Consider the following 20,733-nt stretch of genomic DNA (forward strand, 5'->3'; position numbering starts at 1 on the left):
ATTGTCTAGTCTGTATCCTATAAAAGTAGTACTTTGTGAGATTTGTATGCCAGTGGTCTCTCTTATCTTTTACCAAATTCCTGCAGTTGAAAACTGCCTGTATTTTTGATAGGTATGCCTTAGTTTAGCTTTGTATGTATGTGCTCAGAGAGCAGAGTTTGTGGCAGCAGGTGGAAACTAGAATGTCTGACTAAAATTTCTGGATAGGATGTCTGCCCTTGTTGGATTTGGGGAGAGGAAGAATAAGTTATTAACAAGATAGCAGGATAAACCATGATTACTTTTTATTGATAATGAGGTTTAAATTGCTGATAGTTTTAACTTTATTTTCCAGGCTTACTCTTTGGTGGATCGTGAGGTTGGATACTGTCAAGGAAGCGCTTTTATAGTTGGATTACTGCTTATGCAGGTAAAATATTTAAAAATATGTGAACCTTTTAAATCCATGCTAGAATGCATAATATATTGTGGTGGTTTATTGGGAATTCTTGCAATGCTTTTCCTTCATAATTTTGTTACATTGGAACTGTCAAGGGTAGCTGTTTAGTCTGGAAATAAAATTATTTACTTTGTGTCATTCTATTTGCCAAGATACTTGTATTGGAGTGGGAGAATGTATTTGTTTTTCAGAGCTAAGGTAAGATTGCAAGCTTGCAAGCTATTTTGGTGAGTAATATTTCAAAAATAAATTAACTTGTTATTTCTCTTCTATTACATGGAATCTCCTCAGAGTTCAAATGAAACTACACAGTTGACTTGATTATCTTAAAGGTTCCTTTGTATTATTGGTTTTTGGTTTATGACAAAGTATGCTATATAGTAAGAAACTTACAGACCTCCATTTCAGTTGAGAAATTATTTGCTAGAATTTAATATATACAAAAGTTAATTGGAATAATTGGCTGTAAATCCCTTAAACAAAACAAAAACCTCAAAACAAACAAACCAACAACCAAGAAAAAAGCTCTGCTATGTGCACATGCACACAGACACAAAACCCCAACCCTAAATCCTCCCAGGCATTTACTCTGATATATCATTATGTTTGTCCAGAGTTTTTACTATGCTTTTTTGTTTTTGATATAGATGCCAGAAGAAGAGGCATTCTGTGTGTTTGTTAAATTAATGCAAGATTACAGACTACGAGAACTCTTTAAACCAAGCATGGCTGAACTGGGCCTTTGTATGTACCAGTTTGAATGCATGATACAGGTACATACAAAATTATCAAACTTGCTCTTCAGTAGCTCTTAATAAGGAACTTGGGAGTTACAGCTCAAGAGCAGGCATGTCTGTTGGCTAACAGGCTGCACTCTTGACAATAGCTAGTTTCAGAACTTCACAAGTAAATGCATGTGGCTCTGAGCAATTTTTTTTAACCTTTGGCAGGCAGTGACTGGCTTTAAACACTGAAGCATGAGGATTTGTATTGCTGCAGTTTAAGCAGATGGATGTTTAATTCTGTTTGGATTGAAGACTCTGAAAATCAAAGTCTTCATAGTCAAGTTATAGTATCTTAAAAGATGAAGACTGGGAGATACCCTCTTATCTAGGATTGAAATTGTTTTCAGATTTGGAATGCAGGTTCTTCCTGGTGAGGCTGATGGAGAAAAAGAGGTTTCTGTTTGGTGACCTGGTTTCTAACATAGTGGTCAAGGGTGAGATATCACATAGCCTTAGAGCTTTCAGCTCTTTTTAGTAGCCCATTCTAGTTATTACTCAGGGATTTACAAGCTTGACTTCCCCTTAGGATCAGGAAGTGTTTTTGTTATCTGCTTTGCAGGGTAGGCATGCATGGTTCTTGATAATGATGAGTCATGTCTTTGCTAGTCCTGTTCTAGTACAGACAGCTCCTCTGTGTACTAAGTATCAATTACTGTCTTGTATTCCAAATTTGTCAAAAGCACATCTGCACTAAAACTACAAGCAAAAGCTTAACATACTTGTGTATTTTATTCCTCTTCTTTTCCAGGAACATCTTCCAGAGCTTTATGTGCACTTTCAGTCTCAAAGTTTTCACACTTCTATGTATGCATCGTCATGGTTTTTAACTATATTCCTTACAACTTTTCCACTACCAATTGCAACGAGAATATTTGATATCTTTATGTCTGAGGTAACTACTAAATGTAGCCATATGTTATATTTCAAGAGTAGCTGTTGAAAGCAGTTATTTAGGTAGTGGTATAAATCCCATCATGATGGACAAATCTCATAGTCTTGCTTTTTATTTCTTATGCTGATCAGATTATTTTAAGGGAAGGTGTCTGTGTGTGCAGTTTGTCCAGGAGGAGTAGCCAAGTCACTGAATGTTGGTATTGTGTGTAGCTTTGTGCTCTAAGTTAAAGTGGTCCCAAATATGTTTTTTCTGGATGCAGTGCATTAGCATTGCATGCAGCAGGGATATCCATTCCTCAGTATTATGGTGAGTTTGCAGTGGAAACTAATGCTGCTTTCAGGCCAAAGCTGGAGTTCATGGTGGATATGCAAGCCAAGAAGGGGGAGTGTTAGTTCTTTTTATTGTTCACATGATATTAGGTGCCAAAGAAATTTAGGGAAAGAAATCAGTGTCGTTATCACAAGGACACCTATGCTGTGTTTAGGATTAGAGCTTTGCACAATTGTAACTAATAACAAATCATAGTTTATGCTTGCCCTGCAGTCAGCTTTGAGAAAGCAGTAAGTCAAAGGTGGATCCTTTCACCTTGTCCCCAGGAAAGTCCAAGATGGGGTATATAGTGAGACTTTCCTTTTTTTTCCCCAGTAGTTTAACTGCATTGTACTGTGTCTGAAATTAAAATAGCTTTTGTCACGAGTACTGGGGATGTTTCTACTAGATATACTTAAAATGGTAGATAGGGCTGACCTAGAGAATTCCTGTCACTTGAGATTTTGCCTCATCACTAAGTTCGCTGAGGGAGATGTCTGGCATCAGGACAAATAGCCAGCTTGCTTGTCCTTGGAATAAAAAAAGAAACGCAGAAGCAATTTGGTGAGAGATTTTTTCAGTAGCCCTTTTACTTGTGCTTAGTTGGGTGAGATTTCCAAGGTTAGTAGTAGAAAAGCTCTGTGCTGTTGACAATGGCATGAATAATTGTTGAATATTTTTTGACTTCTCTTTTCAGGGTTTAGAGATAGTATTTAGAGTAGGTTTAGCATTACTTCAGATGAACCAGGCAGAATTACTGCAACTTGACATGGAAGGAATGTTACAGGTAAGCTATGATTATAATAGTTTTAAGAGATATCTGAAATGTGCAGTGTGTGTATTTCCTTGCAGCTGTTAATTATATGTAATCTTGTGCTCTGATTGCTTTTAGCACTTTCAAAAGGTCATTCCACATCAGTTTGACAGTGGTCCAGACAAATTAATCCAAGCATCTTACCAAGTCAAATACAATGCAAAAAAGATGAAAAAGTAGGTATTACATTTTGAGAACATACATTATACTGTTGCTGAGTTACTGTTTGTTTACCCTTAAGAATTGCTATTCAGCGTTTCATTTTGAATTTTCCATCTTTACATTTTTAGGGGGTTTTATACTATATAAGCAGTTAAAACTGCAGTTCTGTCTGAAAAAAATGATTCTAAAGTAGTATTTGCTATTTTTCTTAAATATGATAAAGCTATAGCTCATTTACAAAAATAACTAGAAAAGCATTTGAAGAAAACTGTGAGTTATGGGGAATTACAGCACTTCTGTAAAAAGGAACTGAATAGGAAGGCTGGATAGGGGGTGATTTTCTCCTCTGGTGGGAGGGGAGATTGTTTTTGTTTTGTTCAGGGTAAAGGAGAGGAAACTTTTGTGATCTGGCCTAAATTCTGAAGATTTTAGTTCTCAGGAACTGGACAAATAATCATGTTGCTAAAGAGTGCATTTATAATCAAAATTAGTGCTTTTGAAAGTATAAATTGATAAAACTTTGTGGTAACATTGACAACAGTAAAATAACTTTAATGTGGGGTTTGAAATCTTGAGAATACTGCTCCTTGTTGTTGTTAAAGTTATATGCATGTCTCTTCTGCCTTTGGTAAATTCTGTTTTGATTAGCAAGCTGCAGATAGTGTGGCTTGCCAGGGTTGAGTTTGTTGGGTCACTCACTGGTTGTGAAGTATCCTGTGTTCATTGTTGCACTGCTGGCTGTGTCCAGGGTCTTCCAAACTGAGTTTGTCAATCTTTTTTATTTTTCTGTCAGCAGCCTATGATCAGTAGAATGAGCAGTCTTCTCTAAAAAAGGAGTAACAACAAAGCTTTCAGGAAAAATATTTTCTTTGCAAATCAGTCCATGTGTATGCAGTTGAAAATCCACCACTCCAAGTCTGAACTTCCTGATCTGCTTTCTGTAGAGGCGTTGTTATCTCAGCTTGTGGGTTTTTCTTGCTGCCTTTTTCATTTGGTTTGCTGGGGAAAGGCTAAAATTGGTTTATCTTTAAGGTATTTTTCTCAGATTTCTTTACATCTTTGTCTTTCAGGCTTTCCAAGCTCTGATTTCTTTTGGCTGAATCTGTTGAATTGATGACTGTATTGCGTAAAGGGGTTATTGCAGAGTAGCTTCAAATTGCTGCCACTGTAATGTATCCAGGCAAGCTCCTGCACTTCAGAATGCTGGTTCAGTGTGTTCATATCTACTGAAATCATATCTACTGTGTTAAATTTAAGGTCCAGTCTAAGCATTTACAGGAGTGCATTTGAGAGGAAATATCAATAATCTGTATCTCTGTTCTACTGTTATTTGTTAGGTATTACACCAACAAGTAAATTATCCACAGTGTTTCTGATCATAATTTACTATTTCTAATTCTTAGGCTAGAAAAGGAGTACACTACAATAAAGACAAAAGAAATGGAAGAACAAGTTGAAATTAAAGTAAGGAGCCCTCAACAAATTCATTTATGAATAAGTTTAATTCCTAGATGGGGGGATTGCATGTTTGATCTCTGGGTGTAGCAGGACATAATCAAGACCCCCAAATTTTTTCAGCATTTATATTTGGGATGTCTGTTCCCCAAGGACACTTCCAGTGAAATTATTGAGATTCTGGTGGACATTAAAAAAAGAAAATCTATGGGGACTTTCTGTACTTATTTTTTAAGTATTTCCTGCTCACAGAAGCTTAATAATAGATGCCCTCATTTGTCAGGGGTTCCAAATACGCTGGTTTAGATGTAGGTGCTGCACACAGGAGGTTTGTATGACACATGTTAAGATAGGCTTCATGGAGTCCACTTGACTGATTTGTCTTTGATTTTAAGATCTTGATTTTTCTTATGCATTGGACCCAAATTGTGGCATCTTCTCTCTGCGGTCACTTTTTCTTTTGGAGCTTTTGCAGTTAATACAAACTGGGGGGGAAAAGCCAAGCTGCCAGTGGAGTTTATTTTTCCCTTTTTACTAACTGACCTACTTCCTGTATGTACCTAGTCACTGCATCTTTTTGCTTTTGTGACATAAATAGGCTTTTGATGCCTTTTTTTCCTATTTCACTTTTTTTTTCACAGCATGTTGTTTGATCTGGATTTTCTTCCTTGTGGTTTTAGCCAGTTCTATGATTAAAGACAGTGGGAGAAATGCTGTGCAAGTGTATGATATACAAGTTTGGTGAGGGCGTTAGGTACAGCCTTCCTTCTTCCTGTCCACTGCTTGTCAGTTTGCCTTTCAATGTCAGTTTTTGAGGCATCAGTTCTTCAGAAAAATGACTGTGAGATGCACCTGGGAGCACAAAGGTATTAGGAGCCTTTTCAGGCAGTTTGTTATTGCGCCAGGCAGTGAGGCAGTTAGCAGCAGGAATACCTGCTGTAACAGCAGCTGAAATCAGATTTGCAGGGCTCAAATGACAGCTCTCTGCAGAACAGAGTAAAACCATGTGAAAGACAACTGTAACTTTAGATTCTAGTATATTAACTCTTTTCAAATCCTTTCTTGCTTCTTGCCAACATTCCCCCCCAAAAAAGGAGAAAGCAAAAACTCTTCCCAAAACAAAAAGCTTGAAGCCCACCCCAAGAAAAAGCAACCAAAATTTTTTGCAAAAAACCCCAACTAAACAACGCAGAGCTACCTGTTTCTAGGCCCTACTTTGGGACATATGTAAATAATTTCTGACTTAGCAGAGCTTCTTAGCAGAAGAGACTATTTTAGGGGAGATAGAACTGTATTTTGAGTTTGCCTTTTAGCCTGGCAGAGTAAAGCATATGCTGAACTGATATCTAATGCCCTCTTCTGAGGGGTATAGATCTTTTCTGTCTGAATGCTGACTGCTAAAATTTTACTGCCAAAATTAAAGGAAGTGCACTTGTAAAATATAGGGTTCAGTACAATTCTTGCTGGCTTCTGGGACGTTTGAGGTAATTCTCAGTATAGCCATACTATAGATTTATAGATTAATATAAATTCTTATGAAGGAAACCTTGTAGCTGCCTCATTAGGCTGTGCTGCTGCAGGGAGTGCACTGTCATGTCTCTTAACCATGAAGACTTTGACCCTCTTTATGAAGGGGAGGCTGTCCAGTCTGGTGTGGGTTAAGCCCCATGGTTCCCCTGCAGACATACAGCTTTCAGCAAATGCAACATAAAAGCTTTCACATAACATGAGATGTGTTATTGTTGTTGCTGTACCAAGCTGTTTAAACTCATATTTTGAGCTAGTGCATAATATGAAAGGATGTTAAGGTCAGAAGTTGTTTTTGTAATTATACTGATTTTCATGGATGTGATGAGATAAAAATATTGGTAGTTTGCTTTGTTTTTTGACTTTCAATTCATAACTTGAGAAATGGATTTGTGAACTGTTTACCTTCCAGAGGTTACGAACTGAAAATAGACTCCTGAAACAGCGCATTGAAACACTAGAAAAAGTAAGTATGCTGGGGATTAGATTTAATCTGTTAATTTAGACTTTATTGATGGCAACTTCATTATATGAAATGGGAATCTCAGAATTACAGTTTACTGTTTTCCTGATAATCTCTGGTGTTTACTAGCAGTGCTTAGCCAAATAACATGGCTATCACTGAGCAATTAAGGTCAGTGCTTTAAATATGTAAGGTTATGTCTGCTGCTTAGTGATTATAAAATCAAACATTTTGACATATTCAGCTTGTGTTGTACTGTTTTCTTTCTGAATTAGAAGCATATGTTCAAAGTCCAGAAGAGTCCATGAAATAGTGGACTGGTTGTTTGGAAAAAGGTCATTGTGAGAGAATCCTCAGTTTTGAAAATGTGAAGTTGCTTGGTGTTTTTATGTAGGAGCAAAATGACAGACCTACCAATGACCAGAGGGATGTTGCAGCATTCATACTGAGAACAGGAACACTGCCATTCATTCCTTCTTTGTGGTTTTGAGGTTTTGTGGCAGGTCTGGGTACCTGGTGGGGAAATATCCAAAGACTTATTTCTCTTATATTTAGTCTGGAGTAGAGTTTTGTTAGGTTTTTTTGTAACTGACTGAAACTTCAAAAGTAGGCATGAGGAGTGCTATGGATGTGTGTCCAACTGTTCTCCAGTGGCCTCTGCTGTACCCTGGTATCACACTTGTGTGGCACATTGCATCTGAGCTGCTCTGCTCAGGAATGAGAGCATTCCTGCCCTTCTTAAGCCAACAGGGACCATCTTTGAACAAATGGGATTGAATGCTCTTATGAGTTGCGAACAGTTGTTCATGTTTCACAGGGAAGAAAATGGTCATGTTTCTATTGAGAGTGACATAATTGAAAGATGTCACACTAAGGATGTTAAACCCCAATGCAATTTCTGGAAGAGAAGTTGGTCTATGTCAAATTCTAATTGACTGGTTTCAGAATTTAGTTTGGAAAAGATGCATAATGATGGCACATTGTGAAAGTCGTGACCAACAATAAATTTGATGAACATTTTTGTTTCTAGCATTGGAGATTTATGAAATGGATGGAAAAGAGTAGGCTCTCTTTAAGAAGCTTGAAGCTGTAGTGAATCATTTCAATGACCTTGGTAAATATGTAATAGTTAATACCCTTGTTTTATACTTAACTTGTAGAGGTTTGAAATCTTTTCTTTCTTTAATTTTAAAGTCCAGGATGAATTGCTGCACGCTAGTGCTTTTGCAAATTCTGTGCTTAGAATTTCAGAATTCACCTTCAGATTATCCCAATCTGATTGGAATCAAACCAATTCAGAACTGGAAAATACTATCTATTAACAAGAATTCCTGAAGAACGTTATCATCACAGCATTTGAAAAACATCATAAAGTGTGAAAAATACATTAAATTCTTCTGTTGGAAATTTACTTTAAAAATATTTTTCCTTTATTCAAACCCATCTGATTTAGTTGTGATTTCCTTAGTGTACCTTAACTTCTAAGAAATAGCTCTTATCTACTAGTTTGAACTTCAATTTTAATAAAAGCTTCAAAGACAAAGAAGGTCTGTGAATAGATGTATTTCTCTGTTGTAGAATGTTCAAAAAAATTGATTGGTTTCAGGGATGATAAAGTAGAAATAAATGTAACTGCAGGGCAGTAGGGCTTGTCAGTGTGCAAAAATGAGTATTTTTTTTGCAAAAGTTTGGCAAGAAAAGAGAATCTGTGAACTGCTGAATGAGTCAGTGCAAGAGTTGAGTAAAACAGAACATTAGCTGTCAGTTGACATTTCCTCCTTGTCTGTCAGTTTACACTGTTTAACTGTCCTGCTTCATCTTAGTGGAAGCTGTAGTTCTGCATGAGTGCCTTGGTGCTTAGTGGAGTTCCCTCTGTGCTCAAATTATGCCTTTGTTTCATGTTGTGGGGGGACTGTAGGTGGTGTCCTGCATCTATCTGTTTGATCCTATCAGATAATGCTTTGATAACTTTCATTAATTCAGGAGCAAGCCACTCAAATAAAAACAACCAGTCTCCTGTAGGTGAATTTTAAGTGTTACAGAAATCTGGCTTTGAAACCTTTTTGTATCACACATGGACTGTGTTAAATCTGTTGCAGAAAAGGCTGCTTCCTGAGATCTTTGGACTGAGTTGCCTTCATTTATATGAAGAGTTGTTAATTTTGCAATAAGAGTTTGCACAAAAAATGGGTAGAATTTGGGCATTTTCTTTCTATCAACTCTTGGTCTTTTTTGACACTATTATCAGCCCCTTGTGTTTTGGTTTCCCTTTTCCTCATTCCTGTCTGAATTTTTCCTTTGTAGGAAAGTGCTTCCTTGGCAGATAGATTGATACAGGTATAGTCCTTTTAGTCTTTTACTGTATGACTCTCTTCCTACTCATAAAAAAACCCAACTGCTTTAATGCATGCATGTTTGCATGCTGTATTCTATTCCTGCTTTGCTGATTTGGCATAAATACAGAGCTAATACATCTTGCTAGAAACTTGTTTAATTTTGTTTACTAAAAATATATAAACCCAATACCTGCACGTTATAGTAATTTTCCTAACCTATTGTAATTTTTTGTACAAATTCCTGTGGCAAATGGATTCTATGACACTGTATTAACAATGAAATTGAATATTGTGAGCCTAAATCTGTGCATGTACAACTGAGTAATAATGCATGAAAGGAATTTTATTGAATGCAAGTACAAAACTGTGCTTGCTAAATGGATGCCGAACTTTGTAATAAAGTACTAAAGCAGCTGTTTAGTACTACTTGTCCTAAAATTTCTACCAATTGTACTCTGTGCTGTTTGCAAAACCAATCTGATGAAATAAGCAGCTAAGCATCACAAAGGCAGTTTTCCTTGGATTTGTCATCAAGTGCTTAAAAAAAATAAATTATGTCCTAAGGGACAAGTGACAAGGGCCCAGGAGGCTGAGGAAAACTACCTCATAAAACGGGAGCTGGCCACCATCAAACAGCAGAGTGATGAGGCCAATACTAAACTGGAGCAAGCTGAGAATACCATCAGGGAGCTCCAGCAACAGCAGCAATGGGTAAGGAGCCTGGCAGCACATCATCTCATTTTTTCCCCCTCACATGTGTTTATTTTTCCTCATCATTATATGACATGGTCTCTGTGCTGTCTTTGTAAACCCCTGTTCACTGTGATTTGCATTCTTAAAAGGACACAAATTGGATTAAATGAAATTTTGCTCTGTTCTACTGATAGATGAGATTCATAACCCTGGATAGGTGTAAGTTGAGTTAATTAAAAAAACTAAACACATACCCACAATGAAACACACCAAGCAAAAAACCCTACAAACCAACTCCAAACCCTTCCACCACAAAAGAAATACTAACAAAAACCACACATACAACCTCTGATAGCTCTTAAATGCTGAGAATCTAGTCATTGCAAGTTGTGTTACTCTGAGTACTCAGATTTGAGGATTGGTTCACAGTGCCCTTACCTAGTGTATAATTTAAGTCAGTTTCTTTCATGTTAATGTTTCTTCTGTGTACTCATATTTGGTTTTTTTCTGAGTATGCTAAAATTTACTGCTTGCTGAGGTAGAAGAGTATTATCCCTGATTTTGCCACTACAAAACTTGATTAAAAAGTGTGGGTTTATGGGCATATGGAGCTGGAAAATAAATTTTAGTAACCTTTTGTACTGCTGTATTTGTGTGCACTTAGTGTTCTAGGCAGTAAAATGTTCAAGACTTCTGACTGTTGCTGTAACACTGAAGTTACTTTCCCTGAGACACTTAAAATGCTCAGTATCTTCTCTTTGGTGGGACAGGGGGAAGCATTTTAGCATCTTCACTTGCTGAATAAAACTGTGCACTACTAGTGTTGATGTGAATGTCTTCATATTGTTTTAAGTAAGTGGTATCCAAGTACTTGTCTGGAGTCTTGGGAATTTCAGGTGTATGGAGTACCACTTACTAGAACTAAGTATATTGCAGCTCCTTACCAGGTTTCTTGTAATCTTTCAAGTGAAATACAATGAGAGGTGTTCATAGACTTTTGCATATCCAGCTGTTTTATACAGCTGTATTATCTGATTACAACAGTACACGTGCCTTTGGAATGTATTTTTTAGAGGCATACATGTTAATGACATGTATGCATTGAAAAGTTATTAGAAGAAGACTAAGATACTGTATTTATTTATTTGTTAATTGTTGGGAATATGACTTTTAAAACTACTGCCTTTATGCTGAGGACCTTACTGAGTACCAGTGATGGAGTGGCCTGACAGGTTGCCTGGGTATGGGAACTGATCCTGAGCAAACCTTGGATAACTGTGGATTGCAAATTTGGCTTGGTTGGAGCTGTGGGTGCAGACAGCTGGACAAGTACTGCAGGAGTGGAGAGTAAATGAAATTATGAGCACGCTTCCTTCTTTCCGTGCTTGCAGCATGTTTTCCTCCACTTAAACGTGAACATGGTTGTAGGAAATTGTGTGTGTGGAACTGAGACTATAAATCCATATTGTTATAGACAGATTTGTGCCTAATAATAACAATAATAATAATTGTGCTGGCTTATTTTCAAGTCCAAGGAATAGCACTGTGGCTTTGAGACCCATCAGAATTAGACAATGTGGTGAAAGAGTTAAAATGGTTTAAGTGAGGAGCGTTTGCGAGCTCCTGCTGCGTCAGTAAGACGTGTAAAGGAACAGGCTTTTAACTGTTTCCAAGCATGGGAGTGGGAGCAGCAAATGTAAGCGGCTGTGTGCGTTTCGGGCGCCACCTGGTGGGAATGCGTGGATTTATTTGGGATTTTGGCATTTTACTGTACGGTGGTTAATTTTTTTGCCACTTGCTAGTGCCAGTGGCTTTGTTCTTGGCAATACTCCTTTTCAGTATTGTCATGTGAGTATCTGCTTTAATGTTTTCTTCTCTAATTATTTCAGCTTTGTTTATTGTTAGCAAAAATGATTGCACTGTAAAGCTGTAAATCACTGCATAGTTTCTGTGCTTGTTTAAAGATACAGCATCTATTGTATATATTTTATCATCTACATCTTTTTCAGTCTTGAATTGTCTGTTTCAGCATGATAAAAAACTGTAATGTTTGGATATGAATCTCTGAATAGAAATGTATGGAAAGAACTGCCTAAAGGTACTTGCAACAGCCTCTTCTGAACAGCACTGTGGGATTAAAAAACCCCACTGTTTTGTTGGTGGCAAAAAATTATCTGAACAATAGTATTTCTAAGAAGGTTAACATAGCCTTTGTAAAAAGGTTATTCATTTGTCTTTGAGTATTGTCAAGGGTTTATGCCCTGTGTTCTATGAGACTGGATAGCATAGGTTGGATGGCTTAAGGATAAGTGTTGAAAATACTTACTGGATTTGTGTCTGAAGAAATTCTCCCCTGCAGCACTTCTGAATCCAGAGGTGGGTAGGGGAGTATTCTTCTGATTGAAGCCCAACACCAGAAGCCCAGATTACATACAAGTTCATTTTTTTCCTGTGCTCAACTATTTATAGTGAGTTTTTAGTTGAACCAGAAAGACTTCATTATGAAGCATGGAGTCTGCTTAAAGAAGTAATAATTATACTAACAAATGATACTGAACCTCTCTTTGGCTTGTCTGGTCTTTAAATGTGGAAGCTTGCCAAAGTCATGGTGTGTTACCAAGTGATTAAGAGGGAGGTGGCTTCTTCCTTATACTGCTGGTAAATCGAGAACTGCATAGAGGAAGTTCTGCCTGACTTGAACAAAATCCAGTTTTCTTTTGAGGCATGCTAAGAGCAATGGTGTTTGAGGAGTTAGTTAGCCTGTTGTAACTTACTCCTGATAATGATGTTCTGAAGGTTTTATTCTGTTCTTTTCCCTCTTGTGTTTCTAAATGAAAGGGGTAGCTTCTTGCTGGATGTAAACACCTCCAGAATGCAAATCTTGTCTTTCCTTGTGACACTGTAATTGTCTATGATTACCCAGTTCATCAGTCTGAATGCTGTAAAATTGAATCTGATAAACTGGAGGCTAATCAAGCTAAAATTAGTTCGCATCTTATTTTTAAATAGGCTCTTCAGCTATATTATGTGAAGATAGAATTTTAATTGACTAAGCATTCAGATGGAAGCATATGCATTTTGCAAGGTAATTTATAGTGATGTATTTGGTTATTGTTACAGCAACTTCATAATGCATAGTTTCTTTTCAGGAACTCATGCTGAAATGACTGATAATAATTAAGAACATAGTAAGTGACCTTGGGAATATATGCTTGTAAATGAGTGTTGCAACTTCATGAAAGGCTTGACTTTATTTTACAGTATACTTTCCTAATACTGTATTCTGATTTGCAATAAAAAGGCAGAAAATAAGAATTCTGTATTTAGGGAAGTACTACAGTTAGTGCTCAAATGTATAAACAAAGTTAGCTGGGAGCTGCTGAGTCATCTGTTAAGTGCTCTTCAGTATAGTGTACTGGAGAAACATTGTGTAATTACATGTGTCATCAGCCAAAATAGTATTTGGTATGGTTATGTTTAAGAAAAGTTGGGTGGAAATCAGTCTAGTTGTATGAAGCCCAGCAAGGACTTGTTTCTTTTAGAATTAAATGGCTGTGGAACTACAGTTGTAGTCCTTTATGTTACTTGTGTCTCTTCAACATAGGCAAGAAAGTCTTACTGTGGTTAAAATGTTTGGTGCCTGAAAGTCTGTATTTGCATTTTGATTATTGTCAGAAATTCTAGGGCTTAAGGCAAATATATAAAAGCAGATCTTTTTCCTGAAGTCAATTTAAAAGTAGTTTTCAAGTGTTGTTTTAGATATAAACTTGTGTTACTTTTATATACTAAATTATTGAAAATGTGCTTTGTTTTACTAAGTAACAAAATGCACAACTTCTGATTTGTGAATCTTGATTTCTTCAGTCTGTTTTGATCTTGGCTGGGCTTTTTGTATATCAAGACTTGACTCAGAGTTTGTTGTGGCTAAGTAAATAAGTACTCTTAACCTATTCTTTAGGCAGGCAAAATCTTAAGACAGATTTAAAGAAGTCATGGCTCGTGCTTGAAACTGGATTAATAACGTTTCTTACATTCTCCATTACTAATTATTTGATAAACATCTATTAGATTTTTATAGAATACACTTACATTATTGCAAAATCAGCATGTATTCAGTTCTTCAAATCTGCTGTGTTCTGTCAGTGTCCTGGAGAACACTGCATTTGCTCTCATTCCATGTGTATCGCAGACAGAAACCTGGAACATAAAATGTAAGGTCCATGTAAGTTGCTGTGTGTATTGTGGGATGAACCTGTACAAACAGCCAGGGAATAAAAAAGAGTGGTTGCTTTTTCTCTGCCTCTGCATGGTGTTACATGTGGTACTTGTGTTGCTACATGATGTGAAGCACCTGTAGAAATGAATCAGCATTGTCCACCATCCTCCTCCTTACACTCACATCAGGTCTGCCTCCACTGCTTGCTGAGGCAAGAACGCTGTGTGGGTTGAAAATGCTATGAATTTAAGTGGAATAATAAGTAGTATTGTGTAAGGGAAAAATGAGTATTAATGTACAAGGCTCATAGTGTGTCTGTGTTCCATGTGTGTTCACGTGCACACAGTATGCTGAGTGCTTAAGTGGACAGTGTTAATGGCACTGAAATCTGCCTGCCTGAGCTGCCTTTGCCTTTTAATGCTTTGTGCATATCCTCTTCATTGCAGCTTCCTGTAGGCACATATATACAAGAAATATAGTAACACTAAGAGTAGAGTGTACATTTTGAATTTGGATTGTACTGTAAGTCTTGACAAAAGGTTTAATTGACATGCAGAAGTATAAAAGCAAAAAAAAAATTCCTTGACTGTGTAGTTATATTTAAATTCTTGTTCTGTCCTGTTTGCCTTTTATTTATACATAAAAAGTCAGTGTCACACCCTAACAGAAGCATGTGGAACTGAAGACTTCTGTTCATTTTTTAACTGTTTTTTAGATGCAAACTATGATGAAACTTTAGATGAAATTGTTTGATGCAAACATAATGTAAGACACAGCTGTATCTGTAGTATAATGAGTAATCTTTTAAAAGTTGAATTGTAAATTAAAACTGAATCTATGAATCCAAGCATAGTACTTATATTTCACAATATAGTTGATGACACCAAAAATATATGATTTTCCTCTAAATGTAATTTTCAGAGTAGCTGAAACACAGTAAACACAGTAACTAAACAACTACACTTTGAGGATTCCAACTCCCACTTTTTTCTTCAATCAGAAATTTAAAGGCTGATTTAGGTTGGTGTTGCCTATCAAGCAAGTTTGACATCTGTCAAACTGACAGGTCATTTTAAAGTAAACAAGGAAAGAAATAAAATGTATTTTTTAACTATTGATTGGGGGGAAAAGTTAAGAGAGTCTTTTAAATAGAAGTGCTTCAGTTGGATGTATCTGAATCTCAGAAGGAATATATAGTGTGTGAGCAAACGAGACCCAAGAGCTGGAGTGAAGAAAAGGGCAAACCAAAGTCATTGTGCTTTGAAGCATGTGTAGTTTATTTAAAGCCAAGATTATGGAAGGATTCTGTTGAGTTGGAGTTCAAGTGAAAAAGGATTGAATGATACTTGTACTAACCTTGGAATTAGTTAGTGTTTCCCAAACATCTTTTTCTGCAGATCACAAAATAATCACAAATCGTTGGAGAATCTTTCAGTTGGGTTTACAATGAGAGAGAAGTGTGAGTTGCTGCTTGTCAGTACTGGTAGGGGTCTCATTTTTGTCAGATACATTTGGTTGTGTGGAGGTGCAGTTGTTTGAGAAACAGGGCAGTAGGGATATGTTTGTTAGCAGTCTGGACTGACATTAATAGAGTTGTATATGGCAAGCACTTATGCTGGTACTCCTGATATTAAACATTTGAATGTACTTGTCCCACCAAATCTGGTATATAAAACCCCTTTCAAACAATCTGTACTTCATACTAAACATATTTCTGCAAACTTTGTAGCATAAATGCAGTTCACGATACAGTGAAGACTTTGTGCTACAGCTGGAAAAAGAGCTGGTCCAAGCCAGGCTGAGTGAAGCAGAATCCCATTGTGCCCTGAAGGAGATGCAAGATAAAGTTCTAGAGATGGAAAAGGTAAATCGAACCAGGACCTCTGTACAGAACAGCACTAGAAACAAACTACAGGTCCCTGTCCTTCCTAACAAGCAGAACTGTGCTCTAGAACCTTCTCTTCTATGCTTCTGTGACTGTGAGATGCTTTTCAAACCTGAAAGTACAACAATAAAACTAAGGTCTGTTTGTGCAGGGAAAGGTTTGTGAATAACTGATCACTTTTCTTCTATTCCTGAAACCTGCTGTAGTAGAAAACTTGGATTCTGGTGAAGTCCTGAGAGGAAACATCAGTTGTTTCAAAATTATATCCTGCAACAAGAGCAGTGGGCTTAGAGTGAGCATTGAGATGATGTGAAACTGAATATTTTGGAAGGGGATAAAGAATGGGTTCAATATTACCATTCCCATTGTGGGCAGGGAAAGAATCCCTTATCCCTTCACTGCTCAGTATCAAAATCTCTACTGCTTTTTGGGTGCCATGCTAGCTTGTGACTTATTGATGCCAGAGTTCAAGCTGTACTCAAACCTACTGTCAAACATTTACCTTTTTTGAAGCAAAGTTTAACTGCAAGATAAACCAAAAAAACCAATAACTGACCTGGTATAAAGCATGCTTTTCAGATCCTGTTGTACTGGCTTTGAAATTAGTTTCTTTAGGAAATTTTAATGAGCTGTGTACCCAGGCTTTGTAGCTAATTAGATTGACCCCCTGGAGTCAAGATTTATTTTTCAGTTATCTGATGAGTTTAGTATTAGTAGGGTGGTAGTTTTTACTGTATTGACCATTGGTAAGAATTCAGGATATAAAGTATTTTTCAAAATTCAGGAGACTGCTTAATCTTCATCAGTATAGAGACAGCATACAGTGCAAACTTACCTGTGAAGAAAAACTGGAATAGTGGGATTAGTTCCAGTGCACCAGACAAATGCAGACATACAGTAATATTTCAGTGTGTCATAATGAACTTATGCACATGACAAGGTGGCTGAAGTCCCTCAAATTCCTCCAGTAGAGCTCTTTACTGCTGGTAGTGATGAGTCAGGTAATCTGGGGGGCTTCTGCTGAATAACCCGAGACTTGCATGGCCACAGTGACAGTGCCACAAGCATTCAGAAACAAACCCTCTCATTTCCTGTATTTGCCAATACTCAGATCCCAAAATTCCCATGGAATGCTAACCAATGGCTGCTGTGCTGTGTTCTGTTAATGTTAATCAGGTGCTTTACTCAACTCTCAAGAAAACCTGACAACTGTCACAGTATTATACGTCTGCAAAACCACTCAATTTTGCTGAAAACAACTACAGGGAAATAAAGTGATGAAGAACAGTTCAGCTTTGAATATTTGGTGACCAGTGATTTATTGTAGGGAGGTTGTAGACAGCCTGTCCGTTTTCTTCCCCTCTTGTTTTTCTCCCACATTTCCATCATTAGGATTTTGTCTTTGTTATGCTTTTCCTGGTGTTTTCATGTTTTCTGGTTAGCCTTCTCTCACCTTTCTGCTTTTTCCTCATGTGTCTTGCACTGTTCATCTCTAAGACCTCTTGACTGGTTGTTGTTTATAAATATTAACAGATGGTTCCTTTATTAGCATATCTGTTCTCCTTTTCAAAGGCTGATGACCTACTTCCTAAAAAATGAATTTCCATTCGTTATTTTTCCTGTAAACCTAAATAAAAGTTTTAGCTTTAAGGTGTAATTTCTGTTCACTGTTGCTTTACTTTTTATCAACTAAATCAAAACCTTCCAGATTACTCTCCATATTCTGATAGTGTGTTCAAATATTGTAAATGTAACATTTTGTTAGGGATACCATTCAGGGAAATCTTGAGGTAAGAATACCTAGAACTACTATCTTATAAATTTTTTTTGTAGTTGGCAATTGGAAGTTATTTATACACACAATATCCAGAAGCTTAGATTGTTTGATGGTTTTTATTTTGCAGAGGATGCATACCTAAAGTTCTCATAGTTATTTTTGCACGTCTATGTTCTTGGACTGGGTTTCACTAAGCACAATTTTATTCAAATACATATTTAAGAGGATGTTCCTTGTTGCAGAGGAACAGTTCCCTTCCTGATGAGGAAAATGTTGCCAGACTACAAGAAGAACTGATTGCAGTAAAATTAAGAGAAGCAGAATCTTTGATGGGTCTCAAAGAACTAAGACAGCAAGTCAAAGATTTGGAGGAACACTGGCAGGTATGGGCTGCACTACAATTTTATGATTTTTTGTTTTCAAGGATAAAGCATAAGACTATAAATTGTTGAGATACTGAGATCAAGTAGAAACTAATGATTATGGATCAAACTGCTGAGGTGAGACAATCCTTAAATTTGGCTGTCACAAGAAACTTAACTTCAAAAAATGTTAGAAATTGGTGCCTAGTTGGTATAGATGGCAGAGGGCCTGTGCTACCAGCTAACTGTAATGGTAGGAGGGAAATACCTGATCAGTACTCCTACTTTGCTGCATGTTAAAAAGGGCTAGAAATAGACAAAAGTCTCAGGATATACTTGCAGTTCACTGACTTAATGTAGTTGGGAATGAATGCGTTCAGTTTTTTCATTGTCTGTTCTTAAAACCAGTATGTTTCCATGGGATCAACAGGGGAACTCTAGCTATTTGTCCTCTATAACTGAGAGCTTAGATGAAGTAAGGAAACAGCAGGAATGATCAGGCATTGCCAGCAAAACCATGCTGTTTTTCTAGCGTCACCTAGCTCGTACCACTGGAAGATGGAAAGATCCTCCCAAAAAAAATGCAGTGAATGAGCTCCAGGATGAGCTGATGACAGTGCGCTTGAGAGAAGCAGAAACCCAGGCTGAGCTGAAAGAGACCAAGCAAAGAATGATGGAGTGAGACAGTTGTTAATGGTTATGAATGAGTGATGGCAGTTTGCTGTTACATAAGTATCTGTGATGATCTTACTGTCTATAGCAGACCTGTTCAAATGTGGGATGTTTACTGTCTATGGGTGGGAGAATCTAGTGCTTACAGTCCAACTTGAATGTCTCTCCTTCAATCTTTTTCAGGATTATGCTTCTTGAATTTCTAATTTGGATTAGTTGTTAGACACTGAATGTGTGTGCATCTTAAGTCATTAAATCTTACTTTTGTTGTTATTACACCAGTTATGTTTAAGGTGTTTTAAATTTCACAAATCTTATTGGCAGTTCTGATAATAGTAATGTTTACCTGGCAGTGTGTGCTTTTTTTTGATGACATTGGTGATTGATTTTCTGCTGAGGTCCTGAATCTGGTTACTAAGCTGGAGATTCAGCAAAGCAGCTGTGTATTGGTCAGGGGTATTTAGCAGAGGTTTGCCTTTAATGTGCCAGAATAGAAAAGCATGGGTTATGGCTGCTGAGGTTTGTGCAGAAAAGACACTCATACCTTGAATGCTGAGATTGTTTTTGTATAAGTAAGGAATAAGTTGCTAAGCACCTGAAATGAAAATGCACTGAAGTGGTGAGCTCATACTGTATTAGTAAACTTTCACTCAAGTTAATAAGCACAATGTGCTGATGATTGAGAAGGATTTGCATGAGGCTTCTAAGAAATCTTCCCATGAAATACCTGCTAAATATTACTTTTTGAGACCCATGCATCCACAAAACTAAACAAACAACAGCTTTACTTGGAAAGGTTCAGCTATTCCAGAAGCCAGGAGAGCATGTAAGGATGTGCTATTGAAGATAGATGAAGCAACTGCAAGGCATAGGAAGGCTTCTTTCTGACAGAGGCACTGCTTTGTCCATACCAACTGAACGAGTTTCCTCTTGCTTTACTTTCAAAATTTTTAAATTTTTTAGAATTTTCACTGACATGTCAATAATGTTTTGGTCAGTAGGGGGCGGAGAGATCCTGCTGTTTGGCTCACATGTGCTTGGGTACCTCTCACTTCAGTGTTACACACGGAGTCTTTGTATGTGCTTAGGCTGTTCAGCTGTCATCTATGAAAAATGCCATTCTCCTGGTATGGTGTGCACAGCTTCAGGTACAGATGCTGTGACTTGTACTTGTGCACTGATCTCAGCTAAGGTGCCATGTTGCTTTCAGGAATTTACTGGGCAGGGAAATGTGCAAGGTCAGTATTTCTGACATACCTGATCTTTCCTGGATGCATAGTGTAGTTGGGATACAAGTTCACAAAATCTGCCTTACCTAGGCAACAAATTGGGAAAAGGAGATCTACTGGAGTGTGGTGGAGCTTTGCAATAATGTTCTTACAATGAGTCACCTGTCCAAGAACAATTTGAATATCCTGATAAGCAAATTATTGTGCAGTCTCTTCTGATTACCCTTGGAAAATGCTGAATGCTTTTCATCAAAAGCTTTTTATGGTAAATCACCTCTAAGTCTGTTTTAGCACGCTTCAGGGACTTAGATTAATATCCTTTCCTTAACATGTATTTTGTTTCCTTGTTTTGGCCATACATTTCAGAACCAGATCAATAGCAATCACTTACGAAGGGCAGAGCAGGAGGTCACCAACCTACAGGAGAAGGTGCAGTATCTTTCTGCACAGAACAAAGGACTCCTGGCTCAGTTGAATGAAGCAAAACGTAGACAAGCAGAGATTGAATGCAAGGTAAATGACATCCTGAAAAGAATATTTGTGTGCTAATATATGTACATTTTAGTCTTGTCTGCCATTATTGGATAAAATTGTGTCTTAACTGAGAAGCATAAATCATAAAACCAAAATTCTTTTTACTGATTTTTGGCAATATAATTTTGAATTTACTATCTCACAAAAACCACTTGAGGTTTTGACAGAGCTGCTTCTTTG

The 20,733-nt window shown here is 37.2% G+C and overlaps 1 protein-coding gene across 1 annotated transcript in view; it reads left to right on the forward strand.

Moving 5' to 3' along the window:
- The window catches only part of EVI5 (ecotropic viral integration site 5), a 93,867-nt gene that overhangs the window by 40,545 nt on the left and 32,589 nt on the right, over positions 1-20,733 (forward strand). Inside the window, 14 exon segments of the mRNA XM_064719826.1 lie at positions 335-409; positions 1,087-1,212; positions 1,973-2,116; positions 3,126-3,215; positions 3,321-3,418; positions 4,808-4,868; positions 6,799-6,852; positions 9,154-9,186; positions 9,750-9,896; positions 15,824-15,958; positions 17,999-18,139; positions 18,651-18,804; positions 19,255-19,259; positions 20,386-20,532. Of these exon segments, the coding sequence (XP_064575896.1) occupies positions 335-409; positions 1,087-1,212; positions 1,973-2,116; positions 3,126-3,215; positions 3,321-3,418; positions 4,808-4,868; positions 6,799-6,852; positions 9,154-9,186; positions 9,750-9,896; positions 15,824-15,958; positions 17,999-18,139; positions 18,651-18,804; positions 19,255-19,259; positions 20,386-20,532 (1,410 nt within the window).

This window comes from Zonotrichia leucophrys, chromosome 8 (assembly GCF_028769735.1).
Source record: "Zonotrichia leucophrys gambelii isolate GWCS_2022_RI chromosome 8, RI_Zleu_2.0, whole genome shotgun sequence".
NCBI lineage: Eukaryota > Metazoa > Chordata > Aves > Passeriformes > Passerellidae > Zonotrichia > Zonotrichia leucophrys.